This window comes from Pseudorca crassidens, chromosome 10, assembly GCF_039906515.1.
Source record: "Pseudorca crassidens isolate mPseCra1 chromosome 10, mPseCra1.hap1, whole genome shotgun sequence".
NCBI classification, from domain to species: Eukaryota; Metazoa; Chordata; class Mammalia; order Artiodactyla; family Delphinidae; genus Pseudorca; species Pseudorca crassidens.
The window spans coordinates 100,278,534-100,292,968 of NC_090305.1; the positions used below are offsets into that span (position 1 = coordinate 100,278,534).

General features: G+C 47.4%; 1 protein-coding gene across 2 annotated transcripts; it reads right to left on the reverse strand.

Annotated features, from left to right (window-relative positions):
- Window positions 1–1,807: 1,807 nt before the first annotated feature.
- RPUSD3 (RNA pseudouridine synthase D3) lies at window positions 1,808–8,661 on the reverse strand. Of its 2 annotated transcripts, XM_067755389.1 has the most exons (9): window positions 8,512–8,661; window positions 8,062–8,201; window positions 7,144–7,188; window positions 6,911–7,010; window positions 5,954–6,061; window positions 5,786–5,870; window positions 5,442–5,565; window positions 3,173–3,312; window positions 1,808–2,403 (listed from the first exon to the last, which is right to left on the reverse strand). In XM_067755389.1, exons 1-9 carry the CDS (start codon window positions 8,634–8,636, stop codon window positions 2,212–2,214), a joined length of 1,059 nt encoding a protein of 352 aa, XP_067611490.1. In that variant the 5' UTR covers window positions 8,637–8,661; the 3' UTR covers window positions 1,808–2,211. The 2 variants fall into 2 exon arrangements, with proteins under 2 accessions (XP_067611490.1, XP_067611491.1); XM_067755390.1 differs by lacking the exon at window positions 1,808–2,403 and having other exon boundaries at window positions 3,195–3,312; window positions 5,442–5,595; window positions 5,776–5,870.
- Window positions 8,662–14,435: the final 5,774 nt, after the last annotated feature.

The window sequence follows — 14,435 nt, forward strand, 5'->3', positions numbered from 1 at the left end:
ATGTGGCAGTGAGCAGAAGGCTGGGACACATTACCACGACTGCTGAGCCCTGCAGGTCTCCCCAGTCCCCAGGCCCAGAGGAGCTGGGCTGGCAGCAGAATGACATCTAATGGGCACAAGATTTACAGCAGGAGACACAGCAGAAGAGTGGACCCAGCCCTTCTCCAGATGAAGTGGGTCTCTCCCTTCCTCTGCAAGGGGCCAAGGTCACCTAAAAAGGAAATATCCAATAAGCTACACCCATCTGAGAAAGTTTGGTATTTCTTAATTGTAATGGGTTGAACATTGGTATGTCTTCCTGGAACCTGTGAATATGACTTTATTTGGAAAAAAGGGTCTTTGTAGATGTAAGTACGTTAAAGATTTTTAGATGAGATCATCCTGGATTATCCAGATGGGGCCTAAATCCAATGACAAGTGTCCTTACAAGAGACAAGAGAAGACAAACGAGGAGAAGGCCATGTGGAGACAGGCAGAGGCTGGTGTGATGCAGCCACAAGCCAGGAAGAGGCAAGGAAGGATTCTCACCTAGAACCTTCAGGGAGAGCACAGCCCTGCTGACACCTTGATTTTGGACTTATGGCCTCCAGAACTGGGAGAGAATCCATTTCTGTTGCTTTAGGCCACTCAGGTTGTGGTAATTTGTTGCAGCAGCAGCCCTAGGAAACTAACACACTAGTCAAATGAAGATACATAAATTCTGTATATTTATGAATCCATTCTTGCACAGCTGAACCAGGAGATGCGTACAAGCGGGCTCACAGCAGCACTGTGGTAACAGCTGACGACCTAAGTGTCCATTAACAGTCAGATGGGTAGACTGCAAGCTCTGACATTCCAACTCCGCGCCACACAACGGATGCATTTCACAGGGTAGAGCGAGAACAAGTCTCAAAAGGATATATGCAGCACAATTCCATTCCAACAGAAACTTCAGAAACAGGGCAAAAGGAAATATATTGTTTAAGGATGCATGTGTACGTGGTAAAACTCTAAAAAACAAAGAATTCTCCCAAGTCTGGGCAGTGGTTTCCAACCTTGACTGAGCAACAGTACCCATTCCAGAGCTTTTAAAAAAGATCTGATGCCAGGGTCTCCATTCCAGACTGGTGAAACCAGCATCTTGGGGGTGCAGTCATGGGAGGCATGGGTTTTTTTTTAAGCTTTCTGAGTGGGCAGGGTAGGGGGTTCTCATGTCGGGCCAGGGTTGAGAGCTGCTGTTGTCTAGGATAGGAGAAGGGATGCTTCTGTTTTGTGCCGAGTGGTGGTTATGTGGGTGTCACCTTAGAGTTATTCTTTAAATCACAGAGATGTTTTTTTTTTTTTTTTTTTTTTTTTTTTTTGCGGTATGCGGGCCTCTCACTGTTGTGGCCTCTCCTGCTGCGGAGCACAGGCTCCGGACGCACAGGCTCCGCGGCCATGGCTCTCGGGCCCAGCCGCTCTGCGGCATGTGGGATCTTCCCGGACCGGGGCATGAACCCGTGTCCCCTGCATCAGCAGGCAGACTCTCAACCACTGCGCCACCAGGGAAGCCCCACAGAGATGTTTTATGCACTCTGTATGTTTCATATATTTCACGGTTTTTTAAAGTGAAAGATCTAACATCTTCACTTAAATGAGTAGTCAAATACATAGAGACAGATGACAGAATGGTGGCAACTGGGGCTGGGAGGGGTGGGGGAGGGGGAGTTGGTGTTTAATGGGGAGAGTTTCAGTTTGGGAAGATGAGAAAGTTCTGGAGATGGATGGTAGTGATGGCTGCACGACAGTGTGAATGTCCTTAATGCCACTGAACTGTACACTTAAAAATGGTTAAGATGGTAAATTTTATTAGGTGTATTTTACCACAATTTTTTTTTAAAACCTAACATTTTCTCTCAGCTAGAATTGGGCCAGAAACAGCCAAATATAAAGACCACATACTGAACTCAGCAGAAACCACGGTCCATGATAAACATTTTCTTTCTCAGCAAATCCTGAAAACGATACTATGAGGGTAGGTACTTTTATTATCTCAGGTCCAGAGAGGTGAAGTCATTTGCCCAACACCACACAGCAAGTGGCCTTAGGATGTGATCTTAAGTTTGTCCAACTACAGAGGATCTTACACTGTGGCCTTCTGCGTGTTGAGCACTGACCTCACTCTCCTCGGGCCTGACTGCAGCCCATCCGCTCTCCAACCCCCACTGCTTTCCAGCGGGAACAGAAGGACTATTGGTAGTGGAGCCCCAGGCAATGCAGGGTCCTGGAGAAATAAGAGGGCAAAGGTGCCAGAAGCTTGATGGGTGGGTCCCTGGGCCTGGCACCTGGGAGGTAGAGACAATGCAGGTGGAGGTGCAGGGGCAGCTGGGCAGCCTGGGAGGGGGTCAGGTGGAGGCGGCGGAGGAGGGCTTCATCCAGGACCTGGGGTGGGAGAGACATGTCAGCATTCAGCCAGGTGAGCTCTAAGCAAAATGGGAGTGAGGCAAGTACTTCCTCCTCCCTCTGCGTCCGTGTTCTGCATGCCTCTCTACACGTACACACGTACACACTCAAACACACACACTACGGGCAGAGACCAGCTAGGGGGTCACCGAATCAGTTTCCTGGGCATTCAGCGAAACTACATTCCCCAGCCCCTCCTGCAGGTTGGTAAGGCCATGTGATTGAGCCCCACTGAATGCCACAGGAGTGTGAGCATGTATCCCGCTTCCAGATCTGGCCTGAGAAAACCTCCCCCGTGAACCTGCCCTGTCTCCTCCTCCGCTGGCTGGATAGCAACAGCCTGGGTCCCTGAGTGACCCATGCTTGGAGCAAGCCCATCTCTACCCTACTGCCATTAATTGGACTTAACACGGAAGGAAGTTATTGTGTTAAGGCTCTGGTACTTGAGGTTATTCTGTTAGAGCAGACAGAGTTACCCAAATAGACACACACAACCTCTTTTACCCCTTATACCAAAAAGAATGGCAGACTTAGAAGGGCCTTTAGAAATCAGCCAGTTCGACTTCCTTATTGAACAGATGGGCAGAAAGAGACCCAAGAGAGGGGGTTTCATTTGCTCAGGGCCACAGAGCAAGACAGGGCTACAGGGAGCTATGGAAGCCCAAGCTGCATAGCTAATGTCTGGAGATGCTCTCCACCCCCACCCCCAGCCCACCCCAAAAGGTAGCCGGCAGGTGGGCTTGGGTACCTGTCTTTGGGGCCTGGTGCTCTCAGCAGGCAGCAGAAAGCGCTGGCCCAGAACAGTGGCCACACGGGCAGAGTACATGTGGTCCCCGAGCAGAGGGCAGAGCTGTAGTGCCATGTGCGCCTGTAGCTGGCTGGGAAACGCTAGAAGACAAGAGAGACAGGACAGATGGCAGGCAGCGGCTCTTTCTGTCCACCCGGTATTGCCCCTCCCCTTTCCTCTGGGGAGATGCCAGCCCCATTCTCAGATGGTGTGGTTTCAGAGAGGTGAATGCTACCACCCCTGCCAGTGGAGAGGGGCGCATGACCAGGTCGGGACAGTCAGAGCTGTCAGTCCACCGGCCCTGCAGGATTCGTCCATGAAGAGGGGCAACCCTGAATTTACTGGGAAGCTACTGGGAATGAAGAACGATCTTTCCCACTGGGGGGTGAGCCTGGGGCTGCTGGAGCGCCTGCCATCTCTGCCCCCACGGGGAGAGCCTGTGGGAGGAAGAAGCCAGCAGGCAGGAGGTGAAAAGAAAGTGAGAAACAGCTTCTTGATGATGTCCTCCGAGCCTCCGGATGCAGCCAGGCCTGAACTTTTGAGTTACTTGAGCCAATAACTTCCCCTTTTAGATTACACCAATTTGAACTGGTTTTGGGGAAACTTAAATGGTACAAAATTGTTCACATAAGTAAACTTATTAATCCTCCTGACAACCCTATAAGGTGGGTTCTGTCATCATTCCCACCTTATAGACAGGAAAACCGAAGCTCAAAAAGAAGTGACTGGTCCACCGTAAGCTGGGATTCAAACCCAGGAGCTGTCCTCTGCTTTCACGTCTGGCAATATGCTGGACTGGATAATCTAAAAATCCACTTCTTATAAACCACTTAGAAACACTGGAAAACTTTAATGATCATCCTTCTAAATACACAGCTGGGCACAGAGGAAAGTAAGGTCCCCCAGACGAAGATGCAAAAGGAAAACAAATCCAGAGCACAGGGAAGCCAACGTTTCACCTATTCCAGGGTACTGCCAATCTTGGGATGCAGGGGGCTTGGGTTTAAGTAGCTACAAGGGGCCAGGGGTGAGGTCTTGGTGCCCAAATGAAATCAGAGAGGCTACATCTTCATTGACAGAATGGACCAGGAGAAAAAGCCAGCCGCCAAGGGAGGGAGACGAGAACCTTAGGTCTGGATGAGGGGAAGAAAAAAGAATTCACAACCATGAACTGCTGCTATGAATTGAGCTGCTCTCACACAGGTTTGGGGCTCTAATACCACGTGCATGAACTGTGAACTTCCAACTGAGACATTAATATTTAGGTCCTGAAGCAGTGACATGGGGTGCTCAGCAGAAGCAAAGGCAGAACCTCTCCTGAAGTCACCACCTCCAATGAGGCAATAAAGGATTTCCACTGATAAAAGCCCAGCTCAACCTGAATTCACAATCCTGAATCACAGAAGAAGAAGGAAACAATCCACCAAGGGGAGAGAGTCTGTAGGAAACACAACAGGGTTAGACCCTCAGAATCTCAGACAATGGAATTATAGAAACACAACATAAATATGTTTTAAATGACTAAAGACAAAAAAGAACAAGTAATATGAGAAAAAACCAGATACGTTATTTTTTGGAAGGCCATTTGTATTTGTAAAAGAACCAACTAAAAAAAAAAACCAACTAGAACTTCTAGAAGTGAAAAATACAATCAATGGGTAGGTTAAACTGGCAGGTTAGATCCAGCGGAAGAGAAAATTACTCAACTGGAAGGTAGATCTAAAGATTACCCAGAAAGCAGCAGAGATAAAGACATGAAAAATGTGAAAGAAAAGTTGAGACACAGCAGTAGAATGAGAAAGTCAAACGTCTATCAGGCATTCAAAAGGAAGGATGCAAGAGGCACATTTGAAAAGGGAACTTTCCAGGATGGATGAAAGAGATTAATCTTCAGACTCAGGAAACACAGTGAATCCCAAGCAAGATAAATAAAACTAAACCCACACACCTGGAATCACCATAGTGAAACTACAGAACATCAAAGGTAAAGAGAAGACGTTGAGATCGATAACTAAAAGAAAAAAACAGGTGAGCTGCAGAGGGGTGACCATCAGACTGATAGGAGAAGCACTGCCCCTCCAGGTGGAGCTGGTCACATACATCCTTACAGTCCATCAAATGCTCCCCAGGCTGCCACTAAAACTACCACTAAAACTACCACCACCCTCCCACCTCCTGCCTCCTCCAGCCAAATACCATTTGTCAAGTCTGGCTGGGGCTCCAGACCCACCTGTCAGTGGCTGCAGCTGGACCAGGGCACAGCCAGAGCCCATGGCCACCACACGGAAGTAGCTGAGGGTCCTCTTGACACCTTCCAAGATGTCCTTTCGGGATGGGGACTTCACTGGAACTACCTGTGGTGGCAGCCCCCAAGAATGAACAAGCTTCACACACACCTGGGAACTACCCACAGACTCTCCTTGCTCCCAACAGACTCAGGACAGGGCCACAGTATAGGCAGTCGTCACTCGCCTGTATTAGGGGTCTGGAGGGCCAGTCACCCCACGTCTATACCCTGTAGGGGTAATATGTCTGGAAGGACCCCTCCTCCTCCCCACCTAGACCCTGACTCACAAGATTGACCCCATCAATGTGTTCCAGTTTCAGAGCTGCTTGGATCTTCCCCTCAGAAGTAGCTGGGATCCCATCAGTGACAGCACTGAGAAAGAGGCAAGAGGAAGTCACGCAGTGGCTTTTGCTGGGACCTGTCCATTGCCCTGGGAGCCTCCCAGCCCCTCTCACCAGTAGGTGACTGTGGGTCTCCTGGCTCTCTGCGAGTGAGTGAAGAACTTCTGGAGGTGGCTTGCTGTCTGGGGACAACTGGAGAGGAGTACAAGCCCAGAGGTTTCCCTGGAGGAAGGAGACAAATCACAAAAGTTAAAATCCCCTGGGCTCACCCACACAAAAAGGAGACCCTGGACTTTCCTGGCAGTCCAGTGGTTAAGACTCTGCACTTCCAGTGCTGGAGGTGCGGGTTCAATACCCGGTTGGGGAACTAAGATCCTGTATGCCGCTTGGCACAGCCAAAAAAAAAGAGACCCCTAGAAAGGAACACCTGACCTGCCTAAGACCAAACAGTAACATCAGGACTATAATGCAGACCTCCTCTTGAGAAACAAGTAAGTCTTCCCCGTGTTTGATAAGAGTACATTGCTTAAATGTGTTCCTCATTTTGCTCTGGCTCCCAGGGAGCTCAGAGCCAAACATCATAACAATTACCACCAACTGTTGAGTGTCTACCATGTGCTAGGCACTGTACTAGGAACTTTATATATATTAGCTATTAAAATAATTAAATTCCCCACAAGCAAGCCCATGAGTTTGTGGAACTGCAGAAACATTTCATCTCAAGCACCATCTCTAATAGATGGCAATTAGAGGAAAGAATATCACAGATCAGTTTCAGTTGACAATACCTGCCATGAATACGGAATTAGAGAAGTGACTGCACACTGAGCATAGATATTATTAGCTCTATTTTATGATTAAAGAAACTGAGGCTCAGTGATAGCTAAGATCACAGTTTATGCATAAGGATTTGAACCCAGATCTATCCACTTCCTCCTCCTTTTCCTTGTATCCTACCTCTGTGATCCCAAACCAGCCCAAGGAAAATGTCTCAGTTTATTCCCAAGTAGTTATGCCCCCACCGCAGATGGATGCCTGTCCTTCTACCTTCCTCTCACCCCCACCACTTACTTCCCAGGTGCTCGGACAACCTGGAGCTCCCGCTCCCCGAGCCCCAGGGACTGGCTCAGCTCCGGGAGCACTGAGAGCAACGTCAGCTCTCCTGGTTTTCCTGGGGGAAATAAAAGGAAGAGTACAAGTTGCTCCCAGAGGCAACTTTATCCCACCTTTCCTTTCTCTTCACTATTTCGTCCCCTCAGAGACATCAAAACCCCTTTCATTGCATCTCTTTCCCCTGCCCATACCTGTCACTGGCAGGCCCAGTGGCTTGTTCAATGTCACCAGAGGTCCTGAAACGTATAATACATAAACATCATCAACAGCAAATGCAGTTTACAAAGCACTCTCTCAATTCATATTACCGTGTGGTCCCAGTACAACTCTCATACATGAGTTGCCAGCCTGAACTCTCTGAACCTTGCAGATGCTAAGCTGGCTGCCTGCCACGTCAGGGCCCTTGCGCTTGCTGTTTCCTCTCTCTCAGATTTTCACGTGGCTGCTTCCTTCATATCATCGTGGCTCAAACGTCACCACCACAAAGAGGCCCGAGTCTCCAATCTAATGTCTGCTCCCTTCCTGCAGTTCCTCATCATCGCTGTTTTATTCATAGCACTGATCACTAGTAAGTACCTTTTTCATTTATTTTCTGGTTAATCAATTTCTCCCGCTGAAATGTTGGCTCCCTGAAGGCAGAAACCGCATTTATTTTGTTCAGCACTATATAGCCATGTCTAGAACAGTGCCTGGAACATAACCTATGCTCAATAAATAGCTGAGAAAATTTAAAAATCACCGCAGACTGAGGCTCAGAGAAATTATTCTCCTAAAGCCACACAGCAAGCTGATTACAGAGCCTACATGTGGCTCCGAAGCCTGTGTTTTGCCCCTCAATAAACCTTTTATTACAGCAATTTCCTTTACAGAGAGCCTACTAGTGCAAAGCTCTCTAGTTATTTACACGTTCCCACCCCACAGCCCTATCCCCAGGATGCTGAGGCACAGAGAGATTATGTGTCTGGTCCCAGCTCCTATGGCTAGTGGGAGGCAGAACCAGGATTTGATCCCACAGGCTTTAGTAGGGAACCCAGCCAGATGCTCAGAAGGCTCAGATGAAGACTCCTCCCCTTCTGGGTCTCCGTGCAGCTGTCCCTCCCACCCCTCACCTTTCTGATCCACCACAGCTGCCCTCAGCACATCAACCAGCTCCTCCCTACTGACGTTCTCTGGCCGCAGCAGCCCCGAGAAAGGCTGGTCATCCAGGGGCCCCGACCGTTTGCTGGAGCCTCGACGTTGCTGCTGATGCCTGGAAAAGGTTAAGTAAGCAACAGGAGAATCATTGCCGCCCATTCTTATCTCCACACACCTCTTCCTAAATGCTGCGGCTTCCTACTAATGCTTCAGAAAGCCTAGGTTGAGTTTCCCGGAATGTTAGGTTCGACTGGCCCCACTGTACAGAAGAGAGAACTGAGGCTCAGAGAGGTCTCCTGACCAGTTTAGGATCACACAGCAGAGATGGATTAGAACCCGTATCTGCCTAACTCCAGATCCCGCACACACCCTCCCCCGGCCCCAACCTCCCTCCTACACAAAGGAGGGCGGGGGTTTCTAATCACCGGGCCTCGGTGCCAAAGCTTGAGGCTGTGCGCGCTGGGGGGACCCCCGGACCCCGCCGCCAGCCACCCCAGACCTGGCCCAAAACACGGCAGCCGCCCATCTCCGGAGCGAGGACAGTGCGCATGTGTCCGGAAGGGCTCCCCGGAGATGCCCCACAGCGCGCCGATTGGTCAGATTGACTGTCAATCGGAATAGCGAGGCTCAGATCTGTGAGAAGGCGGAGTTTTGCCTTTGCCCAGGAACGAGGGGAAGAAATTCTCGTCTGTGCTTTTGGGGAAAGCGAGTCACGGAGCAGAGGAGGAATTTACTGGGGGGTCAGAGGACCTGTCTTAGGACAAAGCCAGGTTTTCTGATCATCACTGCAATTCTTAGGAGGCTTCTGACTTCAAAAAAAAAAAAACCCGCCAGGGCGCAGTGGTTGAGAGTACGCCTGCCGATGCAGGGGGCACGGGTTCGTGCCCTGGTCCGGGAAGATCCCACATGCCGCGGAGCGGCTGGGCCCCTGAGCCATGGCCGCTGAGCCTGCGCGTCCGGAGCCTGTGCTCCGCAACGGGAGAGGCCACAACAGTGAGAGGCCCGCGTACCGCAAAAAACAAAACAAAACAAAACAAAAAAACCGCCATTGCGCACAATTTTGTAAGGCAAATTGGAAAAGAAAAAAAAAAATCCACACTCGTTGGCACAGTGAACTTGCTTTGAAGAACACAGCCTGGTGCAAAATCCAAAAGGAAAAAAAGGCCAGAGGCAGAAAGACGTTCACTGCACCACTATTTATAACAGCAAACCCAAAACAAATCTGAAAACCGGAAACAAATTGTCCTTTGATTAGATCTATAAAAGAAATAAATCTTATTAATCACCCATTCATCAGTTTTTGAATGCTAACTCTACGCAAGGCCTTGGCATCTGTGAAGTGCAAACAGATTAACAAGACTCGGCCCCAACCACAAGAAGTTCACCTTTAAGATCACAGCAGCACAACCCACCTTGGCGAAAAGCTGTGGAGATGCTGAGAGAGCGAAGAGTGAGGAGCCCAGGAGCCCGCTGAAATCTGAGAAAGCTCCCCAGCAGGGGTTGTGATTGACAGACTGTGAAGAACTCAGAAATTCACCGGGAGGGAAAGGTGTGGGTGGGAGGAGAGGGCGCGGGCAACAGGAAAAAGAAGGTAAGTGCAAAAAAAGCAAAAAGCAAAATGGGCTCTACCTTGTAATTACAACTATGGAAAAGTTACATGCAACCTGTGTATTATTTTGTTTACTAAGAGCACTATAACTTTCAATTCATTGTTTGCATTAGTGAAAGACTGCAGGTAAACCAACATCTGTCAACAGAGGAATGGCTAAATTAATTGTAGCACATACATATGCAGCCATTAATTGAAGAATGTGTGGGGGTCTACATGTGGTAATGTGAATCGATCTCCAGAATGTATTAAATCGAAAAACAACAAAGTGAAGAACAGTGTGACTAGAATATGCATATACGTGCATGCGTGTGGTTTACATATATTTATTATATTTAAATATTTCTGCATTTCTGAAAGGACATACACAAATGAGATGTTGATTGCTTCCAGAAAAGGAATCAGAAGTGAGAACGTGAATAATTATGTTTACCCTTTAGAACTGCTTAAATTTTTTTTTTTTTTTTTTTTTTTGCGGTACGTGGGCCTCTCACCGCTGTGGCCTCTCCCGTTGCGGAGCACAGGCTCCGGACGCGCAGGTTCACGGGCCCAGCCGCTCCGCGGCATGTGGGATCTTCCCGGACCGGGGCACGAACCCGTGTCCCCTGCATCGGCAGACGTACTCTCAACCACTGCGCCCTGGCGGGTTTTTTTTTTTTTGAAGTCAGAAGCCTCCTAAGAATTGCAGTGATGATCAGAAAACCTGCTGATCATAAATCATCTTCTTTTTTTTTTTTTTTGTGGTACGCGGGCCTCTCACTGTTGTGGCCTCTCCCGTTGCAGAGCACAGGCTCCAGACGCGCAGGCTCAGCGGCCATGGCTCACGGGCCCAGCCGCTCCGCGGCATGTGGGATCCTCCCGGACCGGGGCACGAACCCGTGTCCCCTGCACTGGCAGGCGGACTCCCAACCACTGCGCCACCAGGGAAGTCCCTAGGACTGCTTAAATTTTTAACCTTATTGATATATCTCTTCTTCAGACACACATGGAGCCCTAGTTTAAAAATATAAGCCAGACCCCCCCCCCCAAAAAAAGGGACTTCCCTGGTGGTCCAGTGGTTAAGACTCGTGCTTCTCGGTGCTTTGTGACCGCCTGGAGGGGTGGGATAGGGAGGGTGGGAGGGAGGGAGACGCAAGAGGGAAGAGATGTGGGAACATATGTGTATGTATAACTGATTCACTTTGTTATAAAGCAGAAACAAAAAATAAAATAAATTACTCATCAAAAAAAAAAAAAAAAAAGACTTGTGCTTCTACTGCGGGGGTTGTGGGTTCGATCCCTGGTTGGGGAACTAAGATCCTGCATGCTGCATGGTGCGGCCAAAAAAAAAAACTAAGCCAGATATAAAAGACTATGGTTCATAAAAATTTTTTTAAATAATGAAAATAAGTAGAAATAAAATTTTTAAAAGACTGTGTGATTTTAGTTACATGACATTTTAGAAAAGTCGGTGGTTGACAAGGGCTGGAGTGGTTGAGGGAATGAGAATCGACTAGAAAGGGGAAGAAGGGAAATTTTTGGTGTACTGGAACTAGTGGTTACATATCTGTATAAATTTGCCAAACCTTATTGAACTATATACCTTAAAAGGGTAGATTTTATTGTATGTAAATTATACCTCAGTAAACTTAATTGGTTTTAATTCAAAGGTTTAAATAGTCAATTTTAAAAGATATATATATATTTACTTATTTGGTCTTGCTGGGTCTTAGTTGCAGCATGCAGGATTTTTAGTTGCAGCATGTGGGATCCAGTTCCCTGACCAGGGATCTAACCCGGGCCCCCTGCATTGGGAGCGTGGAGTCTTAACCTCTGGACCAACCAGGGAAGTCCCAAAAGTCAATTTTTAAATGTGCACAAATTCAGACAGGACTGGCAATAAATTTAGCAAGAATGCAAGTCATTTTATCTTGTTTGGGGCTTGGACATTACTGTGCTGTGTCCTAAGGCCCCACGGTATTTTGGAACCTCTCTTCTGAAAGGTGCGTTCATAATTTGCAGCTTGAGCAAAGATGGAGAGGCGGAGGCCGAGGGGCAGGACACAGCCTACCTTACCGACAGCAGACTTCACCACTGGCCACGCTTGGCCCCAGGAAGGGCCATTCCCCCACTTGGACTGGCCCCTGGCCCTGCCAAGGCTTGAGCTCCCTTGCTCTTTGGAGTTTTCCCTCCACACGCCCCAGCCTCAGCAAAGCCTGCCCTCTCCTGTTCACTGCCCACAGCTGGTGTGACTCCATTAATCTCCAAGCTTCCAGAAGAAAAGGAAGAAACCTAATTATCCCTCGGCTGGGAGGGCTCAGTGCCAAGAGACAGTGATCAGCCACTCAAGACTCACATGTGAAACTCAGAATATCAGGAGGACGGCAAGTTGGGACAAATTCCAAGTTTCAACCACCCCAGCCCGACTCAGTGTATGACTAACTTCACTAGAAGAGCAGGTAGGCCACAGCCTCAGCAAGAGTTGAATGGGAATAGCTTCTGTGCTGACGTAAACATCATGCCTTCATACCAGAAGGCCTACCCCATGGACCCAGGACAGCACTGAGCCAGGCCTCCAACCATAGCTGCAAGAGCAGGAAAGCCCAGAATGGAAATGTTCCTTGCTAGCTCTGGCAGCTCCTTCCACACATGGCTGTAGGGTATGGGTCAGCTGCCAGAAATAACCCTCCAGACTTTAACTTTGGTAACATAGGCCTTTGTCTTAGTATTTAATAAACCCAAGTAGCCCTTATAATTAGTCAGAAATGACACATACTTGAATCTGAGAGGCACAGACCAAAGCACAGTCTCCTACAAACCTAGCCTTTCATGCTTGTCTTGCTTGAGTTGCTTGATATTGAAAAACGCCAGCTCACACTGATGAACTAATACTTTGTGGCTACCTAACGGCTCATTTCGAAATCCTAAGATTAAGAGTTCTGAACACGAAAGGAGGGCTGTCTAGCAAGCTAGGGAAGGCTTCGGAGGAGAGTTGCATTAGAGCTTGACTAGTACTTTCCCATCTACACACTTGAAAGGTTGTACTAAAATGTGACATTGAGAAACTGGAAGAGTGCCTTAATCCCATAATCCCTATTAAAGCCCTTCTTTTTTTTTTTTTTAAATTGAGGTATAGTTGATTTATAGTGTTGTGTTAGTTTCTGGTGTACAGCAAAGTGATTCAGTTATACATATATATATATTCTTTTTCAGATTCTTTTCCATTGTAGGTTATTACAAGATATTGAATATAGTTCCCTGCGCTATACAGTAGGACCTTGTTTACTTTTTTTTTTTTTTTTACGGGACGCGGGCCTCTCACTGCTGTGGCCTCTCTCGTTGCGGAGCACAGTCTCCGGACGCGCAGGCCCAGCGACCATGGCTCACGGGCCCAGCCGCTCCGCGGCATATGGGATCCTCCCGTACCGGGGCACGAACCCGTGTCCCCTGCATCGGCAGGCAGACTCTCAACCACTGCGCCACCAGGGAAGCCCCCCCCTATTTTATATATAGTATTGTGTATCTGTTAATCCCAAGCTCCTAATTTGTCCCCCTCTCCGCCTTCCCCTTCAGTAACCATAAGTTTGTTTTCTATGTCTGTGGGTCTGTTTCTGTTTTCTAAATAAGTTCATTTATATCATGTTTTTAGATTCCACATAGAAGTGATATCATATGATATTTGTCTTTCTCTGTCTGACTTGCTTCACTTTTTATGATCATCTCTAGGTCCATCCATGTTGCTGCAAATGGCATTATTTCATTCTTTTTTATGGCTGAGTACTAGTCCATTGTATATATGTACCACATCTTCTTCGCCCATTCATCTGTTGATGGACACTTAAGTTGCTTCCATATCTTGGCTATTGTAAGTAGTGCTGCTATGAGCATTGGGGGGCACATTTCTTTTTGAATTAGAGTTTTTGTCTTTTCCAGATATATGGCCAGAAGTGGGATTGCTGGATCATATAGCAGCTTTATTTTTAGTTTTTTAGGGACCCCCATACTGTTCTCCATAGTGGCTGCACAATTTCCATTCCCACCAACAATGTAGGAGGGTTCCTTTTTCTCCACACCCTCTCTAGCATTTATTATTTGTAGACTTTTTGATGATGGCCATTCTGACTGGTGTGACGTGATACCTCATTGTAGTTTTGATTTGCACTTCTCTAATAATTAGCAATGTTGAGCATCTTTTCATGTGCCTACTGGCCATCTATATGTAGGTCTTCTGCCCATTTTTTGATTGGGTTGTTTGCTTTTTTTGATATTGAGCTATATAAGCTGTTTTTATATTTTGGAAATTAAGCCCTTGTAGTTGCATCTTTTGCAAATATTTTCTCCCACTCTGGAGGTTGTCTTTTCATTTTGCTTATGGTTTCCTTTGCTGTGCAAAAGCTTTTGAGTTTATTTAGGTTGCCTTTGTTTATTTTTGCTTTTATTTCCATTATTCTAGGAGACAGATCCAAAATAAATATTGCTGCGATTTATGTCAAAGAATGTTCTGCCTCTGTTCTCCTCTAGGAGTTTTATAGTATCCAGTCTTACATTTAGGTCTTTAATTCATTTTGAGTTTACTTTCATATATGGTAGTAGAGAATGTTCTAATTTCATTCTTTTACATGGAGCTGTCCAGTTTTCCCAGCATCACTTATTGAAGAGACTGTCTTTTCTCCATTGTATATTCTTACCCGCTTTGTTGAAGATTAATTGACTGTAGGTATGGGTTTATTTCTGGGCTCTCTATTTCCTTCCATTGATCCA